We start from the raw sequence: 20,016 nt of genomic DNA, 5'->3' as shown, positions 1-20,016 counted from the left end.
ATTTGTTGAGCTTTACCACGCTTGGACCATGATCTTTTTCGCACATTATTGTCGAATTTGATCCATTTTCGATTCCTGTTATCATTCACTGTAGAAATGATTCGATCTCATTTCATTTCAGCAAAGTATTACTATATTGAATGGTTCAAATGTCAAATGGAAATACAAAATTGTGTAGGGTTGCACCGAATCGAATACAGTTTATATTTAAAGCTTGATCAATAAAGCTCATATTCAAGCGATACCGAAGTATATTAAAAGGAACTACATCATCACTTACCACGCCAACATTTAAAAGTACGGATCATGAGTTCATAGTATGGCTACGCGGAGTATTAAAAGCACAGAAAGCTTTTTTCATAGGCCTGTTGTTCATTACCTATTATTAACTGCATTTCTAGCTAACTTCGTCAAAAAATCCAACAATCATGAATAACAAGTTTTGGTCCTTTAAGAATATTAAAGGATATCTCGTCGTTGAGGCCATTATTGGCGCTGGTAAAGTGCTGCCATCACTGACTGTATAATACAGTCCCAAAGGTGTAAGTAATCAGCTAGTTGATAGCAAGCTCACTATTACTAAAATACTTTTTAAGTATACTAATTTCACTGGAAAGACTCATAGTGTCCGGTTCGGTGAGCTAATATGCAGCAGGCACACCGAATTTTCGTTTTATCGCACGCCTGTCCAGTTGTCCGTTAATTAATTAGCATAAATTAACAATTAAAAGCATGATATAACACTCAAGCGGTACCTACACAAAAAATTATGACTATACCCTCAAACAAGCACACATTTTATAGGCGCTTACTCACTCACCTACTCATTGCAGTTGCTCGTGGGTGCTTGCCTACGGACTCGTTGCAGCATGACGACCCTGCGCTTAATTTCACACGAGCATATTCTCAAATATTTTCATTTACATACATATGTATGTATGTATATATGTATGTATATAGTAGTTTTAAATGCAAACACGACGTGTGCATTATGCCGCACTTCCGTGGCTTGTAGTCATAAGGCAAACAACCCTTATGAACGATCGGACGTCAGCTGGCGCTTGGCGCATGCGCGGGTAGTTTTCAGCTTATGACAAGCAATATGGGCTTCTGAATGCTTTATGCTTGCAATTAACAGTTCGAGTAGGCTAAATGTATATGTGTTTGAGTTTGGCGTACCCATTTGTCTACAGCAGTCTTTTAAGAGCCAACAAAGATCACAGCAAGTTAAATCACTGTATCGATTTCAATGTTTTTAATTTTTTTGCTGTTAAGGGTTGTTGTGTTGCAGGCCGAATAATTGATTTAAAAACATCCTGTGTTCATTAAAAAAAATAAAATATTAATATTTTTTAACGGCGTTTGAGTGTTTCATACACCCTACTGCGACTGCGACTTCGTTGCAGTCAAAAGTCTGCTTGATTAGGGACGTCAATATCAGTACTTTGATCTCTATGCTTCAGTGTTGCCTTCGTAAACCTTGCGTTGCGGTGTGTTGCAGCTCCTGCTGTTTGGTCAATCTCGAAACAGCCCCTTTTGCCCTATTTTCCTTCCGCTGTCCACACGTGCTTAATTTAATCAATTCATTTGCTTCTATGCCAATATTTCCCATTTTTCTTGCACATTTAATGGTGTAAATTTAATTTGTGGTTTATTTTAATGCCGCCACAGGGGTAAGCCAAATAATGGCACATATGTTTCTACGTAGCCTAAACAGCATTTGGGTTCCGCTTTAACTGCTTAAATAACGTTAATTGTACTCTAAATGGATTATTTTGCGATTATCGACAGCTGTGCTGTGGCCTAAGCTGTGTTTGATTATGAGATTAGCAGATTTTTGGTGGAAAATTAATTTTTCTAATAGTAAATGTACTTAAATGTTTCTATCTTTGGTATGTATAGGTCTCTTTTCCGGATTTGAAGGCGCCCCTGGGTCTTGATTTTCTTCTTCCTTGTCACACTGCTTCCCACTTTTCCTTAACGGTGCTTTCGGTGTAAATCACCAGAATCATCATTGATTACATTAATGGGCTGGGTTATTTTTTCCTTCTAGACTAGCCTAAACTAGAGTACTTGTCCACGTTTTACTGTGTGATACATAGTTAGTACTACTAATAGCCTCTATATGATTTCTATTATTAAGATTATGACTATTAGTTAAGAAGATATAGCAATTTTGGTGAACCAATCATTTTTTGAATGAATGAATTTTGAACAAATGCTTATGATTTAAAATATAACTTTTGTATTTATGAATGGGAATGAATTTTAACATAAAGAGATATAAAGTATCAATATCCTTACCCTGGTTCTGGTACAGTTGGCCATGAGTAAAACATTCTTTTTGTAGGTCAATCGCTACCAATTCGAAAGTGTGGCCTTGGGACTTGTTTATAGTCATAGCGAAAGATGTTTTCGCCTGAAATTGAAGCCGTTTAAATCGGATTCGCAGATCACTTGGAATCATCGAAATCCTCGGTATATGAACTGGTTGACCAGCTGCTGGGCGGGTGATAATGGTTGCTACAGTTAAATTATCCTTCAATTGCTTAATAAGCAGCCTCGTTCTATTGCTCATGCTTGGAGGGCTAAATTTTCTTCTTAAACTATGGACTAATTGGCCTAAAAACTCATCCAGTAGAATCTTACAATTACTGCTTAAGTTTTGTGTGGAAAACTGTCCATCCCTGTCCGTAATTTTATATTTTCAAACGAAGTCCATAAGGGCGACGGTATTAAGCATGCTTTAAAGTACCGACCTAACACTGTACGTTAAATCCGGATCAACTTGGAATTAACTAAGGTACGTGGAAAAAATATATATTGTAAGTACTCCCACCGAACCTATAGCGTGGTTATAAATTGGACTGCGGTGTAGGGACGAGTACGTATAGTATACTCCGAGGATCTTGAAATCTTTCTATCTTTCCATCTACCAAACTCAACATCTTCCAAGCGGAAGTAGTATTAGGAAGGGAAGTTTTATTGAACAACTATGAGAGGGTACAAAAAACGACCATTTACATAGGCACATTACAGCTTAGTAAACAAATGGTGGACGGCTTTAAGTTCAGTGGCATGTCAACTCCACTTCTCCATAATTTCGGTTCCCACTGGCAGAAATATTTTCAGCCACGAAAAAGAAGACGAGTTGGCAAAGTCTGGATAAGCTAAGCTAAGTCTCTCTCGACGAATCTAGGGTGTTGTCCGAGGTTCAACAGGGAGCTCAAAAGTGAACAAATAGCTCAGATGAAAATCTATAATACAACCAAATGGAGGATAGCGAAAGAAATAGATATGTCCAAAAACGGTTCCACACTTCCTCCTGCGAGTGCTTAGCTTCATCACAAACCAGACATTGAACTCTTGGAATCCATCCAATAAAGCGTGATATCAGGATAGTGTATCAAAGTGGCGCATCTAGCGTAAATTGAGTCCGAAGGGGCACTGTTTTCTATCCTACTTCCAACTCCTTTGTTTTATTGATCGTCTGACTCAAACAACCTCAAAAAACAAGGATTGCCGTACACGTAGAAGCTCTTTTCTTAAACCTCCGTACAATACATTGATTAGCGCAGTTTTTGAAAACTCAACACTCCCTTTGTATATTTCTTTTTCAGTCAACTATAATTCGCTTTAAATAAATAATGTAGTCCTGTCACTCCCTGACGGCTTTATATTTGTTACTTTAAATAATATAAGTACATTTAACTATACATCTGACTGCACAACACTTTTATAATATAATTTAATAATAAGCATCTTCACTAAACTCAAATCTCCACAACATAACGGCTGCTGCCAGTCGAACTTATCGAATAGTAACTGTTTTCTAAAAAGAAAGTGTAAAATTAGTTTCAAATATTCACTAAAAAAATTGCCATACTCACCATCATCACTATCGAAGGATAAGAATTTGTCATCGTCTCGCGTCATTGAACGTCGATTGCGTTCGGCACTTCTCAAATTTTGCACTTCTTGCGGCTTGCGCTCTGGTATCGGTGTGGTCTCGGTCGAACCGATCAAACTTGAGGGATACTCCAGCGGTGAACCATATTCCGAGCTTGCACAACTCAAATTCAAATTGGAATTGTTGTCGAAATTTAAAGTTATTCTTGGCAAATCACTATAAACCTTAGACGTATTGCCATTGGACACATTGCTACGTTGTGTTATTGTAACATTTTCTTCTATCTTGACGGTTGTTCGCTTTGTTGTGTTCACTTTTGTTGCAACTGTAGGCAAACTCTCTGTATCAGACTCTAAAGAGTACATGCGTGGTGTATTCGTTGGTGTTGGTGTGACATCACGCTCGGAGTTCGCATTCATTGCGTCCGTTTCTGGTTCACCATCTTCCTCCTCCTCCAAATCATCTTCATCGTCAGTGTATTCCTCGGATTCGTCACGCGTCAGACGTCTGCGTATAACGCGCGGTCGTTGTGTCACATTCGATTGTGGTGTCTCGAAGCGCGAGATGAGCTTGTTGACCTTACCCACGTCTGAAGGTTTAACTTGTTCGTTGTAGGCCAAACGCAAGGAAGACGTCTTTACTAGCGGTTTGGCGATCCGTGTCATCGATGGCGTTCGATCGGGTATGCGTGGTGGTGGTTTAGAAGGTGGCATTGGTGGTTTCATAGTCGGTACTGGCGGTGATTCCTCCATTGATTTGGATGGTAAGAGAATTGGTTTTCTTAACGGCAACGGTGGCGGTGGTGGTGATACTGAAGGAGGTGGTGAAGGCGCAGCCGACGGTGGTCTATCATCGTCATCATCTTCATCCTTGTCGGCATCTTCGTCCTTATTATGTACAATTTTGCGCTCATGTTCGTCTAAATGAGCGTTGAGACCATCACCTTTAGGAGAACCCTGAGGCAACTTAATATTCTCTTTGTTATTTTCGCTCTCCTTTATCTCCTCACATTCTTCGCGTATGACACTCACAGAAATTTTTGTTACTCGCGATGAGTTATCATCGTCCGCCGCGAACGGCTCTTCACTACTGTCTTTCTCAAACGAGGAATCTATATGCTTTTGTGGTACTCGCAATATCGGTTCATCCCGCAATTCCTCTTCAAAATCATCGAAAGCTGCTTTTGCACCACCTTTCCGAACGCTAGCTTCGAATATGTCGATGCTTTTCGCTTTGTAGAGTTTCTCCTCGCAATACGCATGTTGGTATACTTTCCACGGTTCTTCGTTCTCATCGATGCTATTGAGTGTTACCCCTGTAGCGGCTTCCATTGAGTCTTCCTTGTTTGGCAAACTGATTTTTTTGTTGCGTGCATTCTCGGGTATCCAAGAATCAGAATCGGAATTGGAGTCCATAGACATTTTGCGTGTGTGACCCCGTGGTGTCGGCAATATGGCTTCAGCGGATAGACGTCGTTGACTAGGTGGAGTTATCTCTAGGAAGTTAGATATTATTTCGTTGTTTGGTATCCATTCGGCGCGACCGCTGCCTGGACTTGGTGAACGACTACGCCTTGGAGGCTTAAATTTCGGTGCATCATCGTGTATTTCCTCTATAATAGGTGTGGAGGGTTTTGATGGTGCAGGGCGTGTCACTGCTATTATAAGTGTCGATTCAAATTGGTCTGAATTATCTTGGTGTATGAGTACGCGTGGAAACGCGACATCGGTTTCGGAATCCAGTGAGTCGTTGAGTAAATTTTTGGTAGTCCAAAGAGTACGGGTATGTTGCATATCTTCATCGTCGAATTCATATTCACTTTGCGTGAGCTTATCGGTTTTAATACGCTCTCTTCCAGTTTGCTGTTGCTCATCTTCTGAATCGCTTGGCGTATCACGGGCTGCAGCACGCCTGGCAGCAGTATGTGGTCGTACATAGACGGTACGCTCATCTTCCGATTCTTCTTCAGCGTCCACTTCGTGGTGTTTGCTAGCCTCTTTTGTGGTTGCACTACATTCTTTGTCGAGATTCTCCTGCGACTTGTGAAAGAACTTAATCTGTTGCATCTTCTCATTCATCTTTTTCAGAGTACGTTGACGTGCCTGTTCAAAACGCTTTTCAAAGTTGACCGTCTTACGTGCGTTAACATCTTTTGTCGTGCCTGTGGGCGTATTGTGTGCCTCATCCTCTTCAGTGCCATCCAGATCATCTGTGGAATGTGCACGCTTTTGTTGGCGTATATTACGTAGCTTCTTCATTAGATTGTCCGTGCGTTTCTCTCCTTTCTCAGCGTTACGTTCGGGGGAAGTTTCATCACCAGTTTGCGCCTCGCTTTCAGTTGGTCTACGCTTAAAGCTCTTCTTCCAATTTTGCAATTTATTGGTTATGACAGTGCGTATGGGTGAACGTTGTTCTTCAGTTTTCTTTGGTGTCCCCTCATCCAGATTTTCTGTAGAGGCTTCATGCGAAGCGAATTTGCGTAAACGAGCTGCCAATTTTTCAGTGCGACTGACTTGTTTTGTCTCTTTCTTAGGCGTGCCGTCGCCATCCGTGTCTTCGGCTGTATTTGCGTTCGTTGCGTTCGGTTCGGGTTCTTGCGCGCGCCTTATTGATTTCGAAAAACGTTTGATATTCTGTTTAATGACGCTAAGCGGATTATTGTCGTTCACTGTTGCGGCTGGCGCTTCCTGCTTCTCCTCGGACTGCTGTGGTGATAAAGGTGCACGCCGTCGTTTTCGCTCACCTATTTTCTCTGGAGTTTCCTCGCTGCTTTGACTCATATTACGCAATTTGGAGAGCGCGTTTCTATTCACTGCTCCTTTGGACATGCTTTCTGGTGAACTTTGTACAATCTTTGATTTCTGCTTTACTACTATCGGTGCAGGTACCTCATCGTCCTCGTCCAACTCGTTATTACTCTCATCAGTTATATACTGCTCCAGCGGTGGATTACGCACCCTGGCGAAACGTGTCGAAGCGATGCCTGGTTTGCGTGGTGGTGGCGTAGCCTCCATGCCACTCTCATCTTCACTTTGGTCAGGTATGTTTTTGGCACGTCTGTTGTCCGACCTGCTTATGTGACTCTTCGGAGCTAACGCTACGTTTGCTATTATCTGTGTCCTGTCGCGAAAGTTTGAAGTTAAAACGATAATTATCGGCAATCTTACGATCACGGCGTTCTTGCTCGGCCTGCTCACGTTCACGTTCCTCATTGTAACGCTCCACATACTGATCCACCAGTATGACGTCCTTACGCACCACCGTCTTCTTCGCAAAGATGTGACTCAGGCGGAATTCGCTGATGTCCTTATAACCTTTCTGCAACTTTTCCGCTAGCGACAGCTTGGCAACAGTCGGTTCAACATGCTCACTCTCGCCGTCATTTCCAGACGTATGTATTGGACTTATGGGCCGCGATATACGACCTGCCGTTTGAAATTGCCGTGGTGACGGGTAGTCATCGTCCACGCTACAGGCACTTCGGTAGGTGCCACGTTGCGAATCGCCACGCTGCTGCTGCTGTTGCTGATGCATCAGCGATGAAACGGTCGATATGTGACGCGGTGAGTGATTTATAAAATCAGCAGGCGGTATAGGCGGCTGTGTCGGCTGCTGCCGTATGGACTGTTGACGTTGTTGCTCCTTCGTCGAACCTTTGTTGCGACTGAGATCCTCACGCGAGCGTCCAAATATGCGACGTGAGCGCAATTTCGGTAATGACTTTGGCAACTTAATTTGTGGCATTGCTGGCATTGCGGGCAATGAGGGAATTCGTGCTGAAACGCAATGTGAAAGAGAATTGATGTGTGGCTAAATAAATTAATTGACGGATTTGTGATTAAGTGGCAGCGGTTGGGGCTGAGTGGGCACGCGTGTAGGAGGAATCGCAACAAATGGCTGACGTTTGCGAAAAAATTGCATTGAAATATCGATTTTCAGTGGTTGGCATTGAATGCTAAGCTCGACCCACAAGCGCGTTGAGAAATGCAGCCCAGAATGCATGCAACATGCCACGTTTCACAACTAATTCACAACTATACATACCTCGTAGGCTGCTAACGTCGATGTTCTGGCACAAATTTTTGAAATCCATGTTGGCAATTTGAACTGTAGTTGATAGACAGGTAAATGAATACTTTTATATAACAACAAGAGTTGGTTTAATCCACACTTACTTTAACGTGCCACGCTCCTTATATTAGACCCTTTGTTACTGGCTTTTTCTACACATAAACACACTTGGCCTCAGACTGTCTAATTTGAAATTTTGAAATCACTAGCGACAGCAAATAATTTCCACTGAATTTAGTTTTACTCCACAAATTATTGAAAAGTAATTTTAATTATTTTGTCTTTTGTCTTTTGTCACATTTTCAATTTTTCCATCTCAAAGTTAATCTAATTGATGTGCCCGGAATAAGTAGTAGGTCTTTGCTGCCGTTCTGATTCGTTTCTGTGCGTGTTTCGGCACATTGTTTGACCGAGGTTTCACAGCGTAGCTTTCAAAGCGCATGCTTGCGAAACCCTTTACTTTCAGCGCTCAGTTTTGTCTAACCTTTTTGCTCCTAATTTTATTTCTTGACTGCTAATTGAATTAACAAGTAAAATTTTCTCACATTCTGCGCTCGAACTCTTTATTTAGATATACCGATTTGCATTCTACTTTTCGTTTTGCTTGTATTTTCGCTTTCGTTTTCTTTGTTAGTTGACTTTGTTGTCTATTAATAGGCGCTTTTGTTCCAATGCATTTCTTTTCTAGATTTTTTCTCCTTTTGAATTGCCATCGCTTTTCTATGCCTCGATTTTTATTTGTAAACAGACGCTCGAAGCTTGGCTTGCATAATTCCATAACTACTTGCCCACTTAGCTATTTTGCTTTCGCAGTAATTGCACGGAGGCTTGTCTTTTATTGTAGGTGGTTTCAGTAAAGTCTTCATTACACTGTAGGCCGGTTGGTACTGTGTAAAGGCATATAGGTTTTGAAAATGATAGGCGACAAAGTAAGTTCAACAATTTTTTATATGTATAATAGTTTTGTTATAAGAATGTTATGTCGGGCAACATAATTTAACTGTATCCGTATTAACACCCGGTTTTCCAGCATTTCCAGCATACATAAATAGAATTATCTACCAGAAATATTGACGATCCTAAGTTGCGTGTATCATTATTAGTGTTCCATTGGGTCATCTTAAGCCTGAGACGATTTTCATCTGATAAAACGCGGATTCGTTGCTTTAGATTGTTCCAATTAAAAATTTCATTTAAGTTTATCTTGGGAAACGAGTCGTAGAGCTAGTACAATGTGGACTCTAGCTGGTTGCACGTATTAAAAATGGTTCAGAGCAGCATCGGTGTTAAGCTTTCCTATTTAAATATGATATTAAATATACTTGTAGTTATGGTTTTACTATGATTAGTACTGTTATTTAATTTTACTTAATTTTACACATTGTATTCCGCATAGATTGTTTTAAGCAGATCGTTCTAATGTCTGCTGTTGGAGATAGGTATATACGCTGTGGTTCATAAACATTCCTTAGAGCAGTGATAGTCAATGTTTTAAAGCCATGAAAAGGGACGATTTACAAATTGTAATAAATGTCCAAATTAGTTCTGAGAAAGTCTGTTATCAATTTATGGGATATTAGAACTTATATCTCTTAGGGGGTTGTGTCCATATATAAGAGTATCAAGAAATTGAAATTATGGTATTGTCAAAATTGTATTCCTTCCATCAATATCTGACAAATATTTCTAAGAAAGTCGCCTGAAAATTTTAAGTCTAGCCGTTTAATAGAACTTTGGCTCACCGGTGTTAAAATCAGTGTTTCGAAGACGCCTTTAAACTATTTGGCAGATGCTTAAAATTTTCGTAGGTTATTCTCAAATATTTGTACAGTGGATATATTAACAAAACAGAGATAGATTTTTTGAATTTGACAAGTGGACAATTTTCGACAAGAATATTGTCGCAAGGCTTTACGTATCATCTAAAAGATTTTGAAAATTGTCTATCAATCGCACCATTTTTTGTGAATAGTGTGAGTGATGCATTTTGCATTATATCAAATTTGTCTTTACTTTGAAAGATTTTACATTCTACATTTCAAAGTTGTTGGCTTGTAAAGATTTCATAAGTTTGGTTTGGTTGAAAGATGTTAGATTAGATTAGGTTAGGTTAAGAGGTCGATCCTAACAGTGATCTCACTTGGACAACTAAGAACGCTGGTTCTCTTGTTAAATCAAACATCTTGCAAACCAGGTCTTCTTCTTTATTGGCGCAGACACCGCTTACGCGGTTATAGCCGAGTTAAAAACAGCGCGCTAGAAGTTCTTCTTTTTCGCTGTTTGGTGCCAATTGGAGATTCCAAGTCCTGTCTACACTTGGAATCTTCTCCACTTGGTATTTCCAACGGAGAGGAGGTCTTCTTCTTCCTCTAACTTTACCCGCGGGGGGAATTATTATGCGTTGGATTTCGGGGTTGATGTTGTTGTTGGTGCTAATGCTGGTACCAAGATAGACGAAATTATCCACGACTTCGAAGTTATGACTGTCAACAGTGACGTGGGAGCCAAGTCGCGAGCGCGACCACTGTTTGTTTTTGTTTGATGACAGGAGATATTTCGTCTTGCCCTCGTTCACTACCACACCCATTTGCTTCGTTTCCTTATCCTGTTTGGAAAAAGCAAAACTAACGGCACGATTGTTGAGGACAATGATTGTATATTCTCTATTCAGCACTTTAGCTCGAATTATTTTCTCCATCAGTAAACTGAATAATTCGCATGATAGGGAGTCACCTTGTCTGAAACCTTGTTTGGCATCGACCGGCTCGGAGAGGTCCTTCCCGATCCTAACGGAGATTTTTTCAACGTCAGTTTCCACAGTAATTTTGCGGGGATACCAAATTTAGACATAGCGGCTTAAAGGCAGCTCTCTTTCGTGCTGTCAAAAGCATCTTTGAAATCGGCGAGGAGGTGGTGTGCGTCGATTCTTTTTGTTGTTGATTTTTCAGGCCTCAAGTCGCATTGTTAAAGTTCTATCAGTTGGTAACAGTACGTGCGATAGAACCTTAAAAGCGATGATGAGGAGGCTTATTCCACGATATTTAGGGTAGATTGTGAGGTGCCCCATTTAGTGGATTGGACAGAGCACACTTAAATTCCAATCGTCGGACATGCATTTGTCCAACCATATTCTACAAAGAAGCTGATGCATGCTCCTTATCAGTTCTTCGCCGCCGTGTTTGAATAGTTCGGCCGGCAATCCATCGGTCCTCGCCGCTATGTTGTTCTTTAGACGGGTAATTGCTAATAAAATTTTCTCATGGTCGGGCAATGAAATGTCCGCTCCATCGTCATCGATTGCGGAATCGGATTCACCATCTCCCGGTGTTATGCTTTCACTGTCATTCAGCAGGTTTGAGAAGTCCCCTCCCTCCATAATTTTAATGACAATCAGGTCAACGTTGAAAAATAGTATTCTGAGAACTGAGAACTGATCCCGGAATTGATAAACTTGTGTAGACGACAGTGTACGAAAACTTATCTGTTTCCTCAATTACGCATTTGAACCCCTTTTCTGTTGTGTTTGTATATTTTAGAATTACGAACCAGGGGCCCTATTCTGTATCTCGATTCGAAAATGTATTCTATTGGAAATTCGGATCTACTTTATAATTATACGAAAGTTGTACCGCCCTGTGCCAGTATAAATACGTACAATTTTCGTTTTTGCTTTCTACAACTCGAAAGCTAACGAATATTTTATTCGAAAATTGGCTTGAAAATCCGAAAATCGAGTTACAGAATAGGCCCCCAGAGCTGGTGTAATGTTTGAAACGATATTGAAAGTTTTCGAATTAATAACTATCGAACTAATTGCTCTATTAGTCATCTATTTGAACAAAATATTTAAATAATACGAGTAATTCAAGCCATCAACAGGACATTACAGCATCAACAAGTCTTATCGGGCTTATCATTTTACTATAGTGACGAACTCCGTTAAGTTTAAGTTTCTATTAAGCAATATATTGATCATTATATATATTCTCTTTATATATATATCTTTATATGAGAATATTAATACCACATTTATCGTAAATTATTAAAATGCCACTGCAATTTCAAATCGAGAGCTATTTTTAATCAAGCTTAGAAGAAATTGCCATAACTTACAAACTAAATTCTAATAAAATGTTTTTCTTTTTATTCTTCTCATTCCAGCTCGCGTGCGAAGCTTACGACATACATACTTACATTACCGACTGTGTGCTTTAGTGTTCTAGTGTTCTGTGCTTAAGTGAATTGCATCTCCCCACTTCTTTTATAATATATCTGTTTTTTTTTTGTTTTGAATTTCAATTTAGGTTTAATTTACAAATTTATTAAAATTGCATAAGTGTACAGTTATTCCCAGGGACACTCATTTAGTTCGTGCATGTAGCACTTAGACGGATTGAATTAGATTCATATAATACGAGTACATTTGTGCACGTATCCCCGTACATACATTTGTGTAGTGTACATATAGCAACATACTAATATACAAATGTCTGTGCTTCTCACGTAACTACATATTTGCATAGACTGAACATTCCAGACATACTGCTCTCTTCTCCCGAAGGCGAGCGAATAAATAATAACCACAACTACAAACAAGGAACATCAACGGCATCCTGCTCGTATTGCGTGCGGGAGCAACGTCTATAGGCACATACCTAACCCACACATCAGACACATCCAGGATGGGTCGGCTAACACAAATGCTGGCCGTCCTGCTGCTGGTAGCTGTTTTAGGCTCCACAAATGCAGAGAGTAAAAGTAAGTAAATATTAATGTAATTGTGAGGTTGTAAAATTACGCTTATATATACATATGTACAGTAAGAACTCGATTATTAGGATTAATACCTCCGAAGCAGTATACTGACTGAATATTTGAACAATTTATTCTTCGGCGTAGACACAGCCTACGCGGTTATAGCCGAGTTAATAATTTATTCTTCATATAAGAAATATAGTCTTAAAGTTACTAACATAATTCCAAATCTTACGATTGGTTCTTTGAACTTTTGAGAATGTAATAGATCTAGTAAAAAGAAATCCATTATTTTTCTATTAGACGACTTCAGTAGCCTGTATCTCGTGTGAACGAATATGTCGTCATAAAGATAAGAATTCATATTAAAACAAACTTTTCAGAAAGTTTTGTGATTGCGCCCGTCAAAGATTGACTCCAGCAAAGAGAAGTGACGCCATATTTAACAGTTTTCTTCAGTAAAAGCGAAAACGCAAGCCAGGCGGATGGAAACGTGAATAATGTAAAATGAATAATATGACCGAATTTCCATTTGCGATCGCTGCTGAATCTCAACAAAACCGATCCATTTTTGAAGCGGATAGTTACTGGTGTTGAAAAGTGGGTTATTTACGGCAATGTCAAGCAAGCAAAAACGGTCGTGGTTAAGTCGTGGTGAGCTAGCTCAAATGATGGCCAATCCAGGATTGACGATCAGGAAGGTGGGATGGGGAAGGTGTTGAGTGGGATTGGCAGTACATTGTCTAAAATAAGCTACTCCTCTACGACCAAACTCATAATTCGGACCTGTACTTTGAACAATAGAGCAATAGGAGAGAAATTGTGTTCCATCAGGACAACGCCAGATCCTACACACATCAATAGAGGCACGTGAGAAGTTCCGGGTTGCTCAATGTGTATGTCGAATGAATTTGTTGGTGAAAATTTCTTCCCCAAAGAAGCTTGTGAAAATCGGATGTGCTTTTTTTTTTGCCAATTCTATAGAAGTGCCATTAATATCTGAAAATGGCAACAAGTTATCGAACTTGTTACCTAACCGCTGTCTTTTAATTCGCTGAACTATATCAATGTCGTTCTATATCTCATACAGCTCATCGTTTTCTTCCTTAGATTAGGGGCGTTTTTTAAGTGGCGGGTCGCAAACCCAGCGCAAAACCCTGGGGAGGGATGTTTCGCCTTCTCACTTTAGCTCGCCTTCAAACGGATGTTCTTAGGCTACCCAGAGGATACTTGATCTAAGACCGGAAGTCGTGAGCTGCTTGAGCCATATGTAAAATAATAATTTCTGGCCACTCCCAAGTGAATGGCAATCAGAGAACTTTTCTCACTTGCGTGAACTTCTACACATGACCCCATCCTCTGCTGTGTAGCATAGGTAGCAAATATGCAATGGATGACTAGGAGTTCGGCTTGCGGAAGATATCTCAGAACCCCTTCTCAAAAAAGAACGAAAGAAATATATTAGGTTGAATTTGATGGTTGATCCAAAGACTGGTACTGGTACTGCTGTATGCAGTAATTTGTAGCCATAAAAATGTAACTCCTCTCTTGGATAAGTTAGCAAAGTTCGGTGGGATATCTGAGTATGAGCTCTCAAGTCTTTAAGCCTTGAACTCGCTAAAGCGGAATAATCAAGAAGGAAACGTTGAGATTTTTTCACTTCATCTTCTCCCATACAGCTTCTGTAGCGCTCTCGTCCGAGTTTCGCGACAGTCGGGTCTACGTAACCGGAACGGACCGGATTTTTTATCCACAACAATAGGGAGAGACTACCCTTACTAAAGGCAGAGAACTCACTAGGATCTTTTAAGATTGATCTTGAGCCAGGAAGGTCTTGCGACAGCGCATGAACCGATAGTAGCGGTAGCTAAGCTCCCGCGAAGACCAGATATCTCATGCTACTGTTAGCGGAACTAGGGTACCTTTCCTTGCCAGCTCGGAAGAGTATACTTGAAGAAAGAAAATTTGTAGAGGAGTGTCTTTTTAACACGAATCTACTTACTATATGCCGAGATCTTAAATTCTGTAATGCTTACACTAACAACTTCGCTTATAAAACCAGCATTCATACCTTCGGCTATTACCTTACTTGTGCTTTCTCATTAACTCCAAATCTTTTCTATTATAGTTTTACAAATGTTTTCAACTCGGCTGCACAATTCAAAAATTTCTTTGCCATTGTTGAACATTTCTTTGACTTTTAATGCACAATATTTCATTTCAATGCATCTCTTCTTTCTAACCTCCAAATCTTTCACTTCACTTTGTATTAAACACTTCATTTTTGTTCAACTTCTACTTTCTTTTTTTTTTTCTATCAGTGAAAGTTAGTCATAATTCACACAAACAACTTTTCTCACCTACTGCGGCATATGTTGTAAAAAATTCAAAATGTTTAACAAATATTATTTATTACCCACATCATTTGGTGTACCTTCACTTCAACTGCATGCTTTACAAGCAACTCTGCTCACGGCTCCGAACGTTTTTGATCGTCGTGTAAACCACATTCATATTCATTGCATTCAATCATTAAAGCTGTGACGGGAACATCATTTTACATATCGCCCATCACCCATTTGCTTGGCGCAGCCTCACTAGTCTCACTTCATTTCGGCGGAGCTGTCCGCAGTGGGGCCGCTATCAGTCTAGAGACGGTACGTCAGAAGCAAACATGCAGCAGCCCGCCTATTTTATGCTTCATTCAATCCGCTGGTATTATATGCATACTTATATATAGTACATACATTCGTATATGCATAGTTAGTTACCTATGCTTCACTCCCCGTGAAGGCAAACAATTGTCCAAGATTTTCTTGTAATTTGTGGCATGACGCCGTTTCGATAGACCTGTGCTTAAACATTAAAACGAGAGCTTATACATATGTACATATGTATATCATACGATGTGAGTGTCTGCCGTCGTTTCTCCACTTCAAAAGCACTCATCTTTCTATGTGGCCCGCCTCTTTAGTCAATTCGTCTATGCAAAGTGTGTGTTAAATTAATCTATTGTGCTTCAAACTGTGTTCCACACATATTACATGCTATTGTTTTTGCTGTTGTTGTCGGTTTTCAATGTTATTTTGAATTGGATCGTGTACTAGACACATGCATTATTTGTTTATAAACCTCCTTCGCTATCTTCGCTCTATGTTTGGCATGACAATCGGCAGATTATTTACAACACAAAATGATGATTCCAATTTACTAAAGGATGTCAAAGGACCTCTGTTTTCATATTGGATTAAATGCCTATGAATGTGGCGAGTTATCTAATTATAGATAAGTTTGCGGCTTGTTGAGCTTAAATTTGACAGTGAGCTTAGAAGTGGTTGCTTAGCGAGGCCACAAATGTGGATTCGTTGCGATATCCTTGGGAATACATAATGGTGTGAGAAATAGTAATAATTAATTAAAGATGAAACATACTTACATTGAATATAATCTGATGAGAATTCTTGAAATTTCTGAGCTCCAAAAAGGCAAAATTATCCAGTATTGAAATCCTCTCTCTCCCTGCAATTACAGCATTTCCTTTGGTACACTCAAGATCAAACATGAAAAAATTAAATCGATAAACAAATTTTCCTAGATTGGTACGACCTTTTTTTATGTTTGTGCGAAGTTTAATCTCCATGCGTCAATTAGTGTGTGTTTCGGCGATTTTTTTTTACTAAAGAAAAAAATTTAACAACGAGTTTGCTTAAAATTTTTTGTTTCCAACGGAGTCATTGCCCTAAAATAGTTCCAGAAATATTTTGGCGATTCTACCTAGATAGATAGATTGGAAGGTAGGCAAATTTCGTGAGCCATCAGGATCAGGTGTTCTGGAGTTTCCTGTTCCATGTCGCAGAACCGGAAGTTTGCGAAAGAGACTATGCTTATGTTGGACAAGTGCTTCCCGAGCCTGCAGTGCTCTGTATAGAGCGCGACAAAGAGGCGGAATTTGTCTCGGGTGAGCTTTATAATTTCCTTAAACCTTGCAAGGTTGCACCCACCCAGAAGTAGCTTGGCATGGCGCATTACTGCTGTCTGCTGCCAATGCTTTTCTCTCGCCACAATCTTCTCCGTGCGGAGCAGCTCCTTTATAGTGTGGGACCCCACTGCAATGCATGGTTCTGGCCTCAGCATCGTGAACGCTGCTGCAGAGCAGGATAGTTCCAGCTCATTGTCGGCTACCTCTTTATGCCCGGCACCCATATTAGGTATACCCGGTTGCACACTGATAGGCGGTTCAGCTTTTCCATACACTCCTCCACTAAAAGCGTAACTCAATCCCTTGGAACAAGGGCCAGTGGTGTGTCTTCCCCCAAGGTCCTTATTTGTTGAGACGACACTATCTTCCCTTTGCTAAAACCCCCTTTTGCCATGAGCAGCATATTATTTTTAACTACCTGTTTGATCATTAGATGCAGCGGTGTGAGCAACAGCATGACTTCAAGTGCTGCGGTTGGGCAAGGGCGCATTGCCTCTGAGCGCAGACGCAGGCGAGTCTTTGCAGCTTTGATAGTTGAAGGCCTATCGAAGACTGCGTTGCCTTGGATACCCAAACAACTGCTGCATAAGGGACAATAGACCTTACAATCATGTTATACAGCCACCTTATGATACCTGGCTTGCAGCCCAAGGATCTGCGGATAGGCGTCTGTATATCATGAGTGCCTTGGTGGCTTTGGACAGTGTTAAATCCACATGTCTACTCCACGGTAAGGTTGAGTCTAATGTGGAGCTAAGGAATCTGACCACTTTAGACACCTCCAACTTGCTGCCACCGAAAGTTAGGGGCCTTAAGCCCGGAAGGGGCTTATTTTTACCTAACACAAGTATTTAACTTACCTCCTCATGCAAGTCGTCCATTCACCTCTGTTAATGACGATAACATTGAAAAAGTTAAGGAAATAGTGCTTGAACACAGGAGATCTCTATGTATGTTATGGATCGACTCAATTTATTTTAGTTAATGTTTTGAGTATGAAGCTAAAAGACCCGAATCCGTTACATTCTAGCATGATTGTGATTGACTTTTTGGTAAAAACGAAACGAGAGATCGTACAGCCACTATATTTATCAGATTTGGCTCTCTGCGACTTTTTTCTCTTTTCGAAACTGAAAAAATCCGCATCGAAGAACGCGCTATGAGTCCATTGACCCAATATACACATAAAAATCGCCAAAAAAGTTTGACATCGTAAACAAACAGCTGCCAAATACACATTAATTGACCTATAGAGATCAAACGACACATAAAATTGTACCAATCCAACTCCAAAATTTGGATGGATTCGGTTTTCTCGCGCAGTTTTAATGGACCAGTCCGAGTCAACACATCTCACGTCAGATATATGTATGTAGAGTTACTCTAAAACATTTTGTCGAAAAATCTTTATTTCTCTGCTTTAGCAAAATGTCAACTGTGTGCCGCTGATACCGACACGTTCGTGATATGCACCAACTGAAATACCTACATTTTGATACTTAGGCGATCTCAACACGTTCAACTTCCATTTTTTACTTCAAAGTATTGAACTCTGCCACCTGACTTTTTTAGTTGGCCTACTTTCCTTAAGTAATTGCGTGGACATGCAGTTCAAATTCATTTAATACCACACTTTTTCATGCCAAAGTTTTAAAATAGATGTTTACGTTCGCGAGTGTTATGTCGGTGAATGTGGTGAACACTGGCCGCATTTCCAACTGAGGGTCTGTCTGTCTATCTGTCTGTCTGTTTGAATGCGCTGTACGCACTGAACGTTCAAGTTCTATTTAGAATACACAGAGTGTGCATTGTATATATGTATGTATGTATATCAGGTGAATTAGCGCATTCACGCCTTCATGAAAAAAGGCGGATAAAAATGTAAACATGCGCCGGTATTTTTAGACACCTGTTGTGCGTGAGTCGTGAAGGGATGTCATGTGTGTTTGGCTTGTAGGAAAAACTTTTCTGCAAGTGGATTCAAATTCATTCATAGCTATATAAAGTGAACTACTTTGGGTGGTGTCGAAGATAATTTTAAAGTCGCCAAATAAATGGTGAATGTCGCTCCATTATTCGCAGACATTTTCATGATCTTCATAAGTCGAAAGTTTAGCCGTAGTATATTTTCCATATCAACAGTGGTACCAACGAGGTGTAATCATTTTCATTTCTATGGGATTCAAACCTTCGTACATACAATGAGCTCGGAGCAATAATATGTTAGGAACTCTAAAGTATATGTAATGGCATGTAATTAGAGATCACAACGTCCACACTCCCACACATTTATCGTAATTTTAGAATCTTCTTGCAATATTTTCAATATTTCCTTTGATCATTTCGGTATATGTTTTATGAAGTACAAAATTTAAAAATAGTATCTCAGATACTATATTTAGTGAAATATGTTCCTACAGGACAACCTATTATAGTAGATAGTGCACATGCACGTACTTTCTATTTCGAAATTCTTTATATATTTTTTATGCGTACTGTATATATATTTTTTTGTTCTCTACCTTATTCGCTCCTATGCGGTGGCATTGTTGCCATCATGTCGCCTGTTTTCGTTGTTTTATACCGAACTCATAAAGTGCATTCATGCATTTTCGCTATAAATTTTGTAATGGCTCATTCATGATTTAAGTTCGCTGACTAATGTGTTTATTCAAACTTTTATATTTAGTGCCACACTTTCACATTCACTCCTCGGTGCTGCTGCCAAAATATTGCTGGGGTTAAAGGTGTGGAATTTTTAATCGCATTTTTGCTTGTATAAATTATGAATCCATAATTTTTATAGCTTCTGCCGAAAGTTTTCCGAATATTTTTAAATTGTAGAAGTTCATAAAAAGGAATTTAGGCTCATTAAGTTTTTGTATTTTTTTTATGAACAAGCAGAAAAAGTTGCATTTTTTCATAAACAAGTTGGAAAAGTTGGGTAAAAGAAAATTTCGTTAATGTAATTCTCAAGGGGCGCATCTACTTAGTGTGGAATAAAAAAACGATTTTTTTCATATTTCGATAGGTTATACCTTTAAACATAACATACCAAAATTATTGGTCGATGGCTCAAATAGTTTTTGAGTTAGAGGCTTCTAAAGCGAATATCCGCCCAGTTCATTCTGTTCCATCATCTCTAAACGGGGTTTTCTTAAAAGAACATTTGCTTGATTCAGAGACACATATCCTATCACTATAAATTTTTTCTGTATGTTCTGTATAGAGTTCTTCACACAATAACCCAACAGGCCAAAACCGACCAAAATTTTAGGTAAATTAAATGTTTTTCGACCGT

General features: G+C 39.7%; 2 protein-coding genes across 9 annotated transcripts in view; one reads left to right on the top strand and one right to left on the bottom strand.

Annotated features, from left to right (window-relative positions):
* Positions 1-20,016, top strand: part of LOC126759836 (neuroglian) — a 153,749-nt gene that overhangs the window by 38,871 nt on the left and 94,862 nt on the right. For 5 of the 8 annotated variants that reach the window (XR_007667094.1, XR_007667093.1, XM_050474986.1 and 2 more), the window contains exon 2: positions 12,286-12,739. Coding sequence is in view for 6 of the 8 variants with exons in the window: in XM_050474986.1 (XP_050330943.1) it covers positions 12,664-12,739 (76 nt within the window). In the remaining 2 variants the exon portion in view is untranslated. The remainder of the gene's footprint in view (positions 1-12,285; positions 12,740-20,016) is intronic. The other 3 variants (XM_050474987.1, XM_050474989.1, XM_050474991.1) reach the window with 2 other exon arrangements.
* On the bottom strand, positions 3,642-8,379 carry LOC126759834 (protein PIP82). The gene is given in 5 exon segments (XM_050474985.1): positions 3,642-3,832; positions 3,891-6,975; positions 6,977-7,686; positions 7,955-8,017; positions 8,086-8,379. Coding segments are annotated over 4 exon segments (3,903 nt in total). The 5' UTR covers positions 8,004-8,017; positions 8,086-8,379; the 3' UTR covers positions 3,642-3,773.

The sequence above is a fragment of the Bactrocera neohumeralis genome, chromosome 5, assembly GCF_024586455.1.
Source record: "Bactrocera neohumeralis isolate Rockhampton chromosome 5, APGP_CSIRO_Bneo_wtdbg2-racon-allhic-juicebox.fasta_v2, whole genome shotgun sequence".
NCBI classification, from domain to species: Eukaryota; Metazoa; Arthropoda; class Insecta; order Diptera; family Tephritidae; genus Bactrocera; species Bactrocera neohumeralis.
Note: the sequence above shows the minus strand (reverse complement) of the source record. Positions and strands in the feature narration are given on the sequence as shown.